At 38.9% G+C, this 11,853-nt stretch overlaps 2 protein-coding genes across 3 annotated transcripts; both read left to right on the top strand.

The window, feature by feature from the left end:
• Positions 1-517: 517 nt before the first annotated feature.
• On the top strand, positions 518-7,596 carry ndufv1 (NADH:ubiquinone oxidoreductase core subunit V1). The gene is made up of 11 exons (XM_044336366.1): positions 518-618; positions 2,712-2,821; positions 2,908-2,990; positions 3,198-3,368; positions 4,089-4,272; positions 5,459-5,648; positions 5,882-6,094; positions 6,459-6,625; positions 6,715-6,796; positions 6,937-7,082; positions 7,344-7,596. The coding sequence occupies exons 2-11, from the start codon at positions 2,717-2,719 to the stop codon at positions 7,419-7,421; spliced, it is 1,419 nt and encodes a 472-aa protein (XP_044192301.1). The 5' UTR covers positions 518-618; positions 2,712-2,716; the 3' UTR covers positions 7,422-7,596.
• A 703-nt stretch (positions 7,597-8,299) lies between these two features.
• On the top strand, positions 8,300-11,612 carry LOC122969725 (oocyte zinc finger protein XlCOF22-like). 2 transcript variants are annotated; one of them, XM_044335668.1, is made up of 5 exons: positions 8,300-8,390; positions 8,894-9,031; positions 9,205-9,320; positions 10,141-10,284; positions 10,371-11,612. In XM_044335668.1, the coding sequence occupies exons 2-5, from the start codon at positions 8,932-8,934 to the stop codon at positions 11,061-11,063; spliced, it is 1,053 nt and encodes a 350-aa protein (XP_044191603.1). In that variant the 5' UTR covers positions 8,300-8,390; positions 8,894-8,931; the 3' UTR covers positions 11,064-11,612. The 2 variants fall into 2 exon arrangements, with proteins under 2 accessions (XP_044191603.1, XP_044191604.1); XM_044335669.1 differs by lacking the exon at positions 8,300-8,390 and adding an exon at positions 8,418-8,506.
• The last annotated feature ends 241 nt before the right edge of the window (positions 11,613-11,853 follow it).

Here is an 11,853-nt window from a genome sequence, read left to right as displayed (position 1 = left end):
TTGTGTCTTATTTATTTATTATTTGTTTGATCATTTTACTCACAGATCATTATTGGAGCATTAACATATCAACAATTATATTAGAATTTTAATATTGAAACTGGTTGAGGTGGAGCTAATTGTAACTATTGTATAACAAGTTGAAGAATATAACTATATCATATTTTATCATGTATTTTGGATATAAAGTTTTATTTCTCGTTTTTTAATACTTGTATTTTTAATTTTTATATGGACACAGAACAGATGGGATCTGGAACAATACAGCACAATCAACAAAAGAAAAAAGCACAGTTACAGTTCATAATACACTTTAAAGGGTTCAGACAGAAAAAAAGAAAACATGCTAAAAGTATATCCGAATAGAGATGATTACATTGGTAAGAGGGACGGTAGTGGGAGGGATCAGGTCTCTCTGGAGCCATAAAAATCTTCCTCTTCATGTTATGTTATGTTAAGTTACGTATAATTGCAGAGAGGGCGGTTCATTGTCAGCATGTTGTGCAACCAAAACTTTAAAAGCCTCCAGCTCACTGCAGTTGTGTTGTTGATGACTATTTCCGCCAGTGTGGTCGTCAGCTTCCGGTCTGTATTTCATAAACTCGGGACATAGCGAAGGTAAGGTCCGCTAACCTGTACTAAACCGTAAAATCCGTAAATTCGTGCTGGAAATGTTTTGAATCCGATAAGAGCTACTAGCTGACATGTCGTCACTTTAACACTTACATGCTTAGCTGTGAATTAGCTCCTTCTGTGTTGACATTACAAGGTTAACCGCCAGCTAACTTAGCTTTGCTAGGCTAGCTTTAGCTTTAGCTATGTGAGCATGGAGGTCAGTGCGTACTACTTATAATCACACCCAAGCAATGCAAAAATAATCCAGATTTGTTCGTTGTTAATGGGTTTCTTCACGAGCATGTTCATCTTTAGTCCAACAGCTGGACGGAAAGGATTATAAAAGGCTCGCCGTCTCGTGTGTTAGCTAACTCTGACATAACATCACAGAAGAAGTTACACAAGGTGTCGGTCATCTCTAAATCAGTGTCAAATAACGATTTGATCAATTTTCATCGCCGCTAACAAAACAGTTAGTTAGACAGTTAGTGTAGTTTGTGTCAGTTATCTTTATTGTGTTTAAATAAAATATATTTGCTGTTTTTTTCTGAAACAGAATCCGTCTAACTGCTTTTGTTTTGATGCTTCTTGATGGGATAAAAAAACTGTTTGGCAGTTATAACCTATAAGTTAACTTAAAGGTTGATTCATTTATTAAAACACTTAAAGGATAAGGTCACAGTTTTTTCATGTTTGTCTTAAAACAACAGTCAGGAGCCCAAATGACCAGTGAAGTAAGTTCTTCTTGCCATAATCATTCCTCCTGTTCATACTGGCCATTAGAAAGTCCCTTCATAATGCACTTACTATGTGAGAGATGGTGGACAAAATCCAAAGTCCTCCTTCTGTGCAAAAATGTAATTAAAAGTTTATATGAAGCTAATATGAAGCTTCAGCTGTCAAAATTTGTCCAATCAATCTTTCAACAGTACAGACTTTTTAGGGCCAAAGTCCCTCTTTTTGTTACTATTCTGCCACTGCAGCTCAACAGGGAAACACTATCTGAGGAAACACAAAGAGGGAATTTCATGCTAAGAAGACTGTAAATGTGGCAGGTATCCACTTGATATGATTAACTCAGACTACTGAAGTTTCACATAAGCTTCACATCAACTTTTAAATTAATGTTTGCACAAAATGACTGTGTGGACACACTGTGGATTTTGGCCCCCAACAATTACATTAAAAACACATTTGAAGGGGATCTTTTAACAGCCAGTATGAACAGGAGGAATGATTACAGCGAGGAAAACCGCTTTCAGTGTCCATATGGACACTTGACTGTTGTTTTAAGACAAACTTGAAAAACTGTGCACCTATCCTTCAATGTATTCTTGGCAGATGATAGAGACAGAAAAAAAACATGTTAAAGTAGTCAGATGACCTTTTTCCCACCTGTTTAGTTATGGAACATGACTTGTTAAGGTTATGTAAGGAGGTACTAAGAAATCAAGTTTGAGCTGACATTTTCAGCTAGCACTCTGTAGCACTTCAAATATCTCTCAGAGAGGTATTTAGGTGTTGTTGTTTTTTACTATATTAGTGCTGATACCATACATGAGTTTTGGTACTAGTGTAAGAATTATACTTTTTTCTATATCTCGGGTATAGAAAAAAAGAAATATGAATACAGAACACTCTTCATGTAATTAAAAAAGCTAAACCTCTCCAAGAACAGCACAATAAAACAAAAATTTTAGTCTAAAATTTGCAAAAATTAGATTTTTTTAAAAAAAAAACTACTTTAAACTATCTGATCAAAGAATAAGTCGGACCAAGAATCTCCGTGCCAGGTGTCAGTACTTGACAATTTTTCAACGGTACCCAGCCCTAATTTCTATCAAGAAATTCTGTAATTTCACTGTATTTTTAATTTGGACAATACAAGATATTAAAAAATAATCCCACACCACAATATGATCACAATGTTACATATAGTTTTGTTTACCTGTGTCATCTCAACGTGTTTTACTGTTCAGTGTTTCAAAATTTAACTGTGATTTGCGTTTTCTCGTTAAACTAAAGTAACCCAAACTAACCTGTGCATGCTCCTGTCAGTATTTGATTTGTCATGTTATGGTCTTTCCTCTATGCAGGAAGGATGCTGTCCCTGTCTCGAGCTGTAGTGAGCGGGGTGGTGCGCGCCCCAGCTGCAGTCACTCAAGGTGGCGTGACTGCTATCACCCGATTCAACAGCACAGCACAGGTACATAGTGTATATTCTGTTAAAACTAAAACAAAATCAATTAAATGGTAAAAGTTATGTTGACATTTTATCTCTTATTTTTCCAGAGTCCTCCTAAGAAAACAACATACGGGCCTCTGGCAGATGAGGACAGAATTTTCACAAACCTTTATGGCCGTCATGAGTGGAGGTAAAGACACTGATATATTTTAATGTGCTCTATAACATCTAAAGCATAATATCTATATGGCTTTAATTGATAACCTTGCATGATACAAGCTGTAAAAGAAAAGGAAAGTAAAGGCTGAGAAAAGCCAGAACTGATAAGAATGAATAGTTATATAAAAATCCAAACACAAAACACAGTCTTCTTCACTAACTCATGATTGTGCTTCAGGCTGAAGGGTGCATTGAAGCGTGGAGACTGGTACAAGACTAAGGAGATCCTTCTTAAAGGAGTCGACTGGATCCTCAATGAGATAAAGGTTTCTGGCCTGCGTGGGAGAGGCGGAGCTGGTTTCCCAACTGGCATGAAGTGGAGCTTCATGAACAAGCCCAGTGACGGCAGGTCAGTGAGGAGTCATTCTGCTAGATTTTTATCAGCCTTTTTGACCTGTTGGAATTTCTGTATTTTCCCAAATTAACTGTAGATTTTTTTAACAGATAACTGCTGGGAAATGATGAATCCAAACTGAAAAGAGATTATGGCAATAACTGACAATTATTTTCAAAGTCAGAGTGTTGATTATTTATTCAAAAGACACCAAATCTTACAACTGGCAAAGCTGTAACAGTTAGATGTTTGGTATTTGTACTTGTTATGGACAGTGAATCAATATTGGCCAACTTGCTTGATTTATAATCAATATAAATCAATCCAAATGACAAAAGGCACTCTGTGCAGAAAAGATCGAACTTTCAGTTACTTCACCTTTTTCTGAAGTCAGTATTTTTTTATCAACTGCATCCCTACCAGCCACTCAGAATTCAATTTATCCTTTCTTGTTGGCACTTCAGGGCAGAAACTTGACTTGTGCTGCTTTAAAACAAGCCAACAGTCAATTAATTTCATTTTAGCAGGATTTATTTGAATTCATTTGGCAGTTAAACCAGCAAATAGATAGATGCTAGATGCTTTTGATCTTCTGAAGTCAAATATTAATATTGGCAAATCAAGATTCAGACTGAAAAGTAAAATTGTTGGGCTCACTCACTGCTGTGGCTGCAGTGTGAAAACAAATTACATTTCCTCTATTCAATTTAACCCTGTTCTATTTCCTCCCTTTAGGCCAAAGTATCTGGTGGTGAATGCAGATGAGGGAGAGCCTGGCACCTGTAAGGACAGGGAAATCATGAGGAACGACCCCCACAAGCTGGTGGAGGGCTGCCTGGTCGCGGGGAGGGCCATGGGGGCGCGTGCTGCCTACATCTATATCAGAGGAGAGTTCTACAACGAGTCATCCAACCTGCAGGTGAAAACAGACTAAACTTTTTAGTTAGTAGGAGTCTAAAACAGTGGTTCCCGACCGGTCTAGCCTCTGGGTCCATTCCACCAATCAGTTGATTCAAACCCACCACCTTCCTGTTGAGAGGAGACAGTGTTAACCTCGACTGCACCCTCACAAAATGAAAACTAAAATAACTTAAGTACAACTGAGGTTTAATGCTCAGTAGATGAACAAGAGAGTGCAATTAGGGATTAAAACGAACATTTAAAAAACATTGCAAACATGCAACAGTTACAGCGAATTTAGTCCTATTCAACACTATATTTACACTACTAGGCAAACTATTATTACAGCACAGTGTGTAAACAGGCCTAACACAAAGAGGGCAATACAATAGCTACATAATGCTGAAACGATAAGGAGGAGAAAAGTTTTCAAGCTACATTTCAAGCCAGGCCAGTAAAATGCATAAATGTTTTTTTTCTTCTATTTTGTGTTCAAAAATGTTTTATGTAAAACGGAGCTAAATATATTTTGTCAGTTTGGTCAATCTGTTGTGGCTCGAACTTCCTCTCTGTCTTCAGAAAGGCTGCTACAGATATTGACATGCAAGGCGAGGATCACATGACGCTCAAAGTCGACATCGATAGGTCACCTTACTTTGATAAGTTGCATGTTGCACTAACTAGGAAGCGGTAAATGGTTCCTCAAAATGAGAGTATTGTTCCTTCACTACATTCGTGACATTTTAATTTTTTTTTGACCAAAATGCTCGTGACCTACCAGCTGGGAACCACTGGTCTAAAATAATCAAATAAAAAATTACAGTGCTATTTTGGGGGAAAAAAGGCAGTAATATTTAAACTCACTAGAAATCACTATACACACACTATAAAATGACTAAATACAGGCATAAGCCGAAGTGCAGAGCAGTCACTGGAAGGATACCCTATAGAGAAAATTCTTGACTGGATTTGAATCCTTACTTTGAATTAATATTCAACTTATTTACCTTATTCTAAGTAAAAGTGTAGTTTGTTTTAGTGTGTTGCTTATAAAATTGTTTCTTTTTTTTCTCTTTACATGATATACTCAAAACATGACTGAACACCCCATATTTTAATTTTTAATTGAACACCCCTATTTTTCTCTCATGTGTCTGTCATAGTACTTCCTGTGTAAGCATCATACTTTTACTCTCTGTGTTTAGGTGGCTATCAATGAAGCCTATGCTGCTGGGCTCATTGGAAAGAACGCCTGTGGCTCCGGTTATGACTTTGATGTGTTTGTGATGCGTGGCGCTGGAGCGTACATCTGCGGAGAGGAGACCGCTCTTATCGAGTCCCTGGAGGGAAAGCAGGGGAAGCCCCGCCTGAAGCCCCCATTTCCTGCTGACGTGGGTGAGTTTCAGTGCACAGAATGGTTCACAAATGTGAGCACTTCATGTAGATAAAACATGAAAAAAAAAAAATATTGATCCTATTTGTCATTAACCTGTATTCCCTACTGCATCGTCACACTTGCCGCATTTTCTTCAACCTGCTAGTAACTGTGATCTGAACACAGACTTCTGCTTGTCACTTTCCAAAAGTAATTCTGAAATGTCTGGATCACTCCTGCTGCTTTCTCAAAGGTGTGTTCGGTTGCCCGACTACTGTTGCCAATGTGGAGACTGTATCCGTGGCGCCCACCATCTGTCGCCGTGGAGGCTCGTGGTTTCTGGGCTTCGGCAGAGAGAGGAACTCTGGCACAAAGCTCTTCAATATCTCTGGCCACGTTAACCACCCCTGCACCGTAGAAGAGGAGATGTCTGTCCCTCTGAAAGACCTCATTGAGAGGCACGCAGGTACATGTGACACAGAAATGTGTGTCATTCTGTAATTAGCCTACTTGAATCAGATTAATTAAATTGTTTAAAATTAGGAAGAGAACATTTTTGAGTTAATAACACCTTAGGTCATTTGGTATATTTCCAATTTGAGTACAGTTCCTTCTCTTGTGGTTTAATAAAACTGTGGGCTTCCCCCTGTAAATAATTTAGGTAATATGGTGGAAAGGGACGACCTAAAGACTTATATTCATAATTCGTTCATACCTGTGCCAAGGAGGTCATAAACTGAAAAGATAAAGACATCTTAATGTAATCATAATCTAAGTGAATGCATAGTTGTCGTTGTTTTTTTTAATTTAAATGATCATCTGTGTGGCAGGTGGAGTGCGTGGTGGTTGGGATAACCTGCTGGCTGTGATCCCCGGTGGTTCCTCAACACCCCTCATTCCCAAGAGCGTGTGTGAAGATGTGCTGATGGACTTTGACGGCCTCATCCAGGCTCAGACCGGTCTGGGCACAGCCGCTCTTATTGTCATGGACAAATCCGTAAGTTTGTCAGTTCACACGGTCTCTTATCGTTCATAAAACAACATTATTCAGCATCCGTTACATTGATGGATGCATTGCTTTTGCAGACTGACATTATCAGAGCTATCGCCCGCCTGATTGAGTTTTACAAACACGAGAGCTGCGGCCAGTGCACACCTTGCAGAGAAGGTAAGTGCTTTTTCAATGTTTTTCTCTAATTTCATGCACCAGTGGCACCAACCGGTTCCACACATTGGATTTCAGTTGTGGTTGCAGTACAGTTTGCAGGCCTAAAAAAAAAAAATCTCCCTTTTCCTCTGTTTGTGCAGGAGTGGACTGGATGAACAACATGATGTGGCGTTTTGTGCGAGGTGACGCACGGTCATCGGAGATCGACATGATTTGGGAGCTCAGTAAGCAGATCGAGGGACACACTATCTGTGCCCTGGGAGACGGTGCTGCATGGCCTGTACAGGTAAACACATGTCATAATGCCTGCACATGCCAACAGGGTCATTGAAATAATTAAAGGGAAACGACTGTCTGAGATGCACTTTGACAGTTTGTTACGTATAAATCTAAATTTGGTGAAATGGTAATTTTGCAGGCTGTAGTTTGTGGTGCTCTTAAATACTTACTGGCATACTGTTTGTACTACAAACTGTGGTTCTCTAACTTTAATTCAAGAGGGATTAACAAACTATTCCCCTCTGCTCTCTTCCCTCTGTTCTCTCAGGGACTGATCAGGCACTTCAGGCCTGTGATGGAAAGCCGAATTGGTGAATACCAGCAGCAGAAGCAGGCCAGGGCTTAAACAGTTCCATCATCTCCATGGACTTACTCTTCTGCCTCATTTGTCCTTAACCCTTGTGTCTTCACAAATTATTTAAAAAAATAATGTGCCGTCTTATCACCTCATCATTAAGTTTTGCCTTGATGTATCTGCCTTGTCTGAACTCACCAATAAAGTTCTATGAACCTTAAAGTCCTCTTCCACTCAAAAGTGTGTTTTGCTTATAATCACCTCAGTTGGATGGTTGAGCTCATTGTGCAGATTGATGTGTGTACCAAAATCTGAGTTTAAAGTGTGCACCTACGAGGAGGATTTGTGACATCACAACTAGTTTGGATCCAAACCTGGTCCAGTATTCAACACAGTATTTGTGATATAGAAACTTGAAGCCTCCAGTGCACATACACTGAGAATGGACTTCTCAGTGAAGTAGGAAATATCTTGTGTCCAGCAGTTTTTGAAAGCTTTTTTAGATTCTTAATGAGGGATAAAAAGTAGATTTTAGTAAGAGTGGGATTTTAAGGGGATAATTGAATTTTTCTTTTGTGGAAAAACAGTTAGACACATTATTATTCAAAGACTATTTCATAAACATCTTAAAACACATTTGGAGGGGATCTGTAAATTAGCTTTTACTTTTATTTTGTTGTTTATACGATGGTGGCATTATGGTTATTACATTTTAAGTAGTGTTTTTATGCTTAGAATGAATGTAGAAAAGCCAACACCTAACAATCATATTGTTCATATTTATATTAAATGGAAAGTTTAAGTTCCACAGAGCTATCGTTAATATTTAGAGCTTTTATGATAGAAACACTGCAAGCGAAGATGCTACTGTACAAACAATACAATGAACGGTACCGTCCAGACAAAGGGACAAAACAGCGTTGTTCTGTAATCTCGCGTGATCGGCGCGATACTTTCCCGTGTCACGTGATGTGGGCAGAAACGCTCTCCGCGACTTCACCTTAGTGGACGATTCAAACGGTAAGAAACTGATGTATTTTTGAATTGTTTACAAAGACTCAAGTCAAAATTAATCGTAAATCCCTCCACCGACGCTGCCTTGAAGTGCACAAGTACCTAGCGAAACGAAACACAAGGCAACACATATTTTAATATTTTAACATAGACGCGTTGCTTTTAGTTGTAGCGATGCATGTCGACCACTGTCTGTTGCCTCCATCCTTCTGTTAGCTAGGCCTAGCGTTAGCTGTTTTGTCTTTATTTAGTAATTAGTCTGCCCGAAGTATTCAAAACTCCCCCCTGTCCCAGGACTTGCATGTATTTTTGCAGTCTCACTTAGCTTTCAATCAGCCCGATCTCCTACATTAATTAATTTATCTGAGACATCCTGATGCCTCGTAGGCGGGTCAATTTAACGCTAGCACCTCTGCAGCTGTGTAGCTGTGTCTGCTTTAAGGAAGGGGGTTAAAATAAAATAAAAAAGATGTGTGTGCATTCATCAGCCTTGTGTTCCTATGTTGCAGCTCCATGTGTGTGGTGGTGTGTGTGTGAAAGCATCAGCATGGAAATGTTGAAGATAGAGAAAGTCGTTGTTGGGAGTGATATGATGTCCACTGCAGCAGAGATCAAGTCTGAGCCCGTCATCACCCCCGTGCAGTCCTGTAAGCACCTAGCTAACATTTATATGCAAAGTTCAGACATGATATGCTGTAATTCTGATAGTCTCATTTTATCACAGAAGACATAATGCGTGCAGTTATATCAATCTATTATATTGTATCTTGTTGTATCACAAAAAAGCATCACAAAACTTGCCATCTCTTTTGTGATGCAGATCAGCATGAGAGTCTACAGTGTTTTCAATGCTTCATCACCTTCTGTAACTCCAAAGCCAAGGAGAGGCACATGAGGAAGAGTCATCGGGAGCAGTACAAACAGCAGCTGCAGCAGGTAAAATAAATAAGACTCAAAAAAATGCCATGCAGGTTTTGTAGTAAAACAAACTCGCCGATGCATCATGCATTTAATATCTGTGAACAGTGAATTACAACTGCAGTGTTATAATATCTGGATTAGAGGCTGCTAAATGCTGCATTTGTGTGTATAATATTGATATTTGAGTCAGTCAAACCAAATCAGATATGTATTTGCCAGTATTTATTATTAACGTATAACATAAACATTCACCAAGATATGTACTGTGTGGGACATTTTTTACGATGGAAACACTTTTTAGTGTTCTCTGTTGAATAAATTATGTAACACTAATTTTAAATCACCTCAAAAAAATCTGGCATTTCTGTACTGCAATTTCTTCTGATTATTGGTTGGCATAAATGCAGGTACCACTATTTCTGTGATAAATTGGGGTACAACTGATACTTTGATTTTGATATAACACTAAAGAAATCTGCCTGAATTTTAACTAATCGTTTATACAAAATAAGAATTGCATGAGGCATTCATTCATTGTCAAGAATATGTAATGTTAGGAATCTATTAATACTACAAATCTTATTCATTAATATTGTTTATTGGTATCTATTTGTATGTATCAACCTGTATTGGCTGTGTTTGTTTGAGTCTTTTTGTAAATAAATTAATATAATTTAGGGATGGAAATGGAAATGCTTGTACTTAGGAGTAATTTGGTAGCTAAGAAAAATAACATTTTAATGTGAGATTTTCACCTTTCACAAAAATGTGTGTATAAAGTCTTGCCTTGGGATTTCATTAATTTTAAACACTGTTTTTGCTCATAATACTGCAGACTGATACACTCTTCACATGCTACAAGTGTGACAAGTGCTTCTCCTCCTCTGAGGAGCTCAGCCAGCACCAGGCCTCCCACAGCACAGAGGAGAAGCCCTTCTGCTGCCCTTATTGCCAGCAAAGCTTCTTTACTTTCACTGAGGTAAGAACACAGCAGGTAGCGTACTTTTCTTGGAAACTGATAAAATGATTGTTTCTTGTCCATGCTGATTGTTCCATCTTTTGCAGCTGACAAAACACAGACGACATCAATGCATAGAGCGACGGTGTCCCTGTAGAGACTGCGGTGCCTTGTTCCCCAGTCCTTCGCGACTTCGCAACCATCGTATTGCAGTGCACCCCCAGCGCCCGATAGTGGCTGAAGACATCAACACCTACCAATGTTGCAAATGTAGTAGTGGTTTCCAGACGGAAGAAGAGCTCCTGCAGCACCAGGAGAAATTTGCTAATAGTCAAAACTGTGACGTTAAGCCGCCAGCCAAAAAACGTGGCCGTAAACCCAAGAACGCAGCTGAGGTAGGGATGGTTAACAGCAAGAAGATCAAACAAGAAGAAGCAGAAGAGGAATTTAAAGGATACAGTGATTCTCTGACAGAGGGATACACCCCCAATGAGGCTCAACCGGAGCTCAAGATCCCTTGTCCTGAAGCAAATTGTGACCTCATATTCCCTTCTGTTGCTGCCCTGCGGGTACACAAGAAGGAGAAACATGGGTCTACCTTGCCCCCTCAGAAGGCTCATGCATGCACAGAATGTGATGAAAGCTACACTCGGCCTGACCAGCTCAAAGCACACATGGTTAGAGCTCACCGCCCTGGATACACCTGCCCTACCTGTGGAAAGAGCTTTGCGCGAGAGAGCGCCTTAAAGGTCCACCAGAATACCCACACTGAGGGAGAGGAGGTGGCAGAAAAAAGATAATATATGTGGAAAAGCCTGCATCTTCATCCTACATCATCCAGTTAAATGATTCTCAGACTTATATTCTGCTTAGTGTGGGAAAAAGATTTTTATGTGAATAATTTAGGGTGAGAGTTTTTGGAAGCAAGGTTATGCCACACAGTATGGAGATTGTTTTTGGAACACTGTCTTTAAAATTGCTCTTAGAAAGACATCTTACACTTGTGAATAAAACTCTGTAACAGTCTGTACATATTTATGGCCACTATGAGCTCATGTCACAAAGCCCTTTTGCTGTCCATATTACCTCTATTGTACTGGAAATGTTTTATATTCATTGTAGAATAACTAGCTAATTCTCCTGCACGTGGGGGAATGTTTTATATTTAACTGTTGCATTTTATTTTCAGGAAAATAAAAGTGACAATTATGAGGAGAAAAACATAATGAAATCCAAAATCAGATAAATGGGCCAATGTATAGGATTCTGAACTATGGGACTTCAATGATGTAATCTCGGGATCTAATGTTTCTCTTTTCAAAAATAAATAATTGTTGCATTAAACAGTACTTACATTTCTGTGGTTTTTGTCAGTCACTTTGTGTGTGAATGGATGATTGAGAGGCAAACTGTAAAGCACTTTATCTGCTAATGCGGTGCAGCCCATTAACCAGTACAGCCAGTAGTAGGTGGAGTAGAGACCTAGATTTTCAGTTTGTTTTAACCTTACTGAAAAATTTTAAGTGTTTTCAGAAGTGCAATTAAAACGTTTAATTGTGTATATACTTTTGCTTTCATATAATCATTTTC

This window comes from Thunnus albacares, chromosome 19, assembly GCF_914725855.1.
Source record: "Thunnus albacares chromosome 19, fThuAlb1.1, whole genome shotgun sequence".
NCBI lineage: Eukaryota > Metazoa > Chordata > Actinopteri > Scombriformes > Scombridae > Thunnus > Thunnus albacares.
This window is presented reverse-complemented; position numbering and strand designations above follow the sequence as displayed.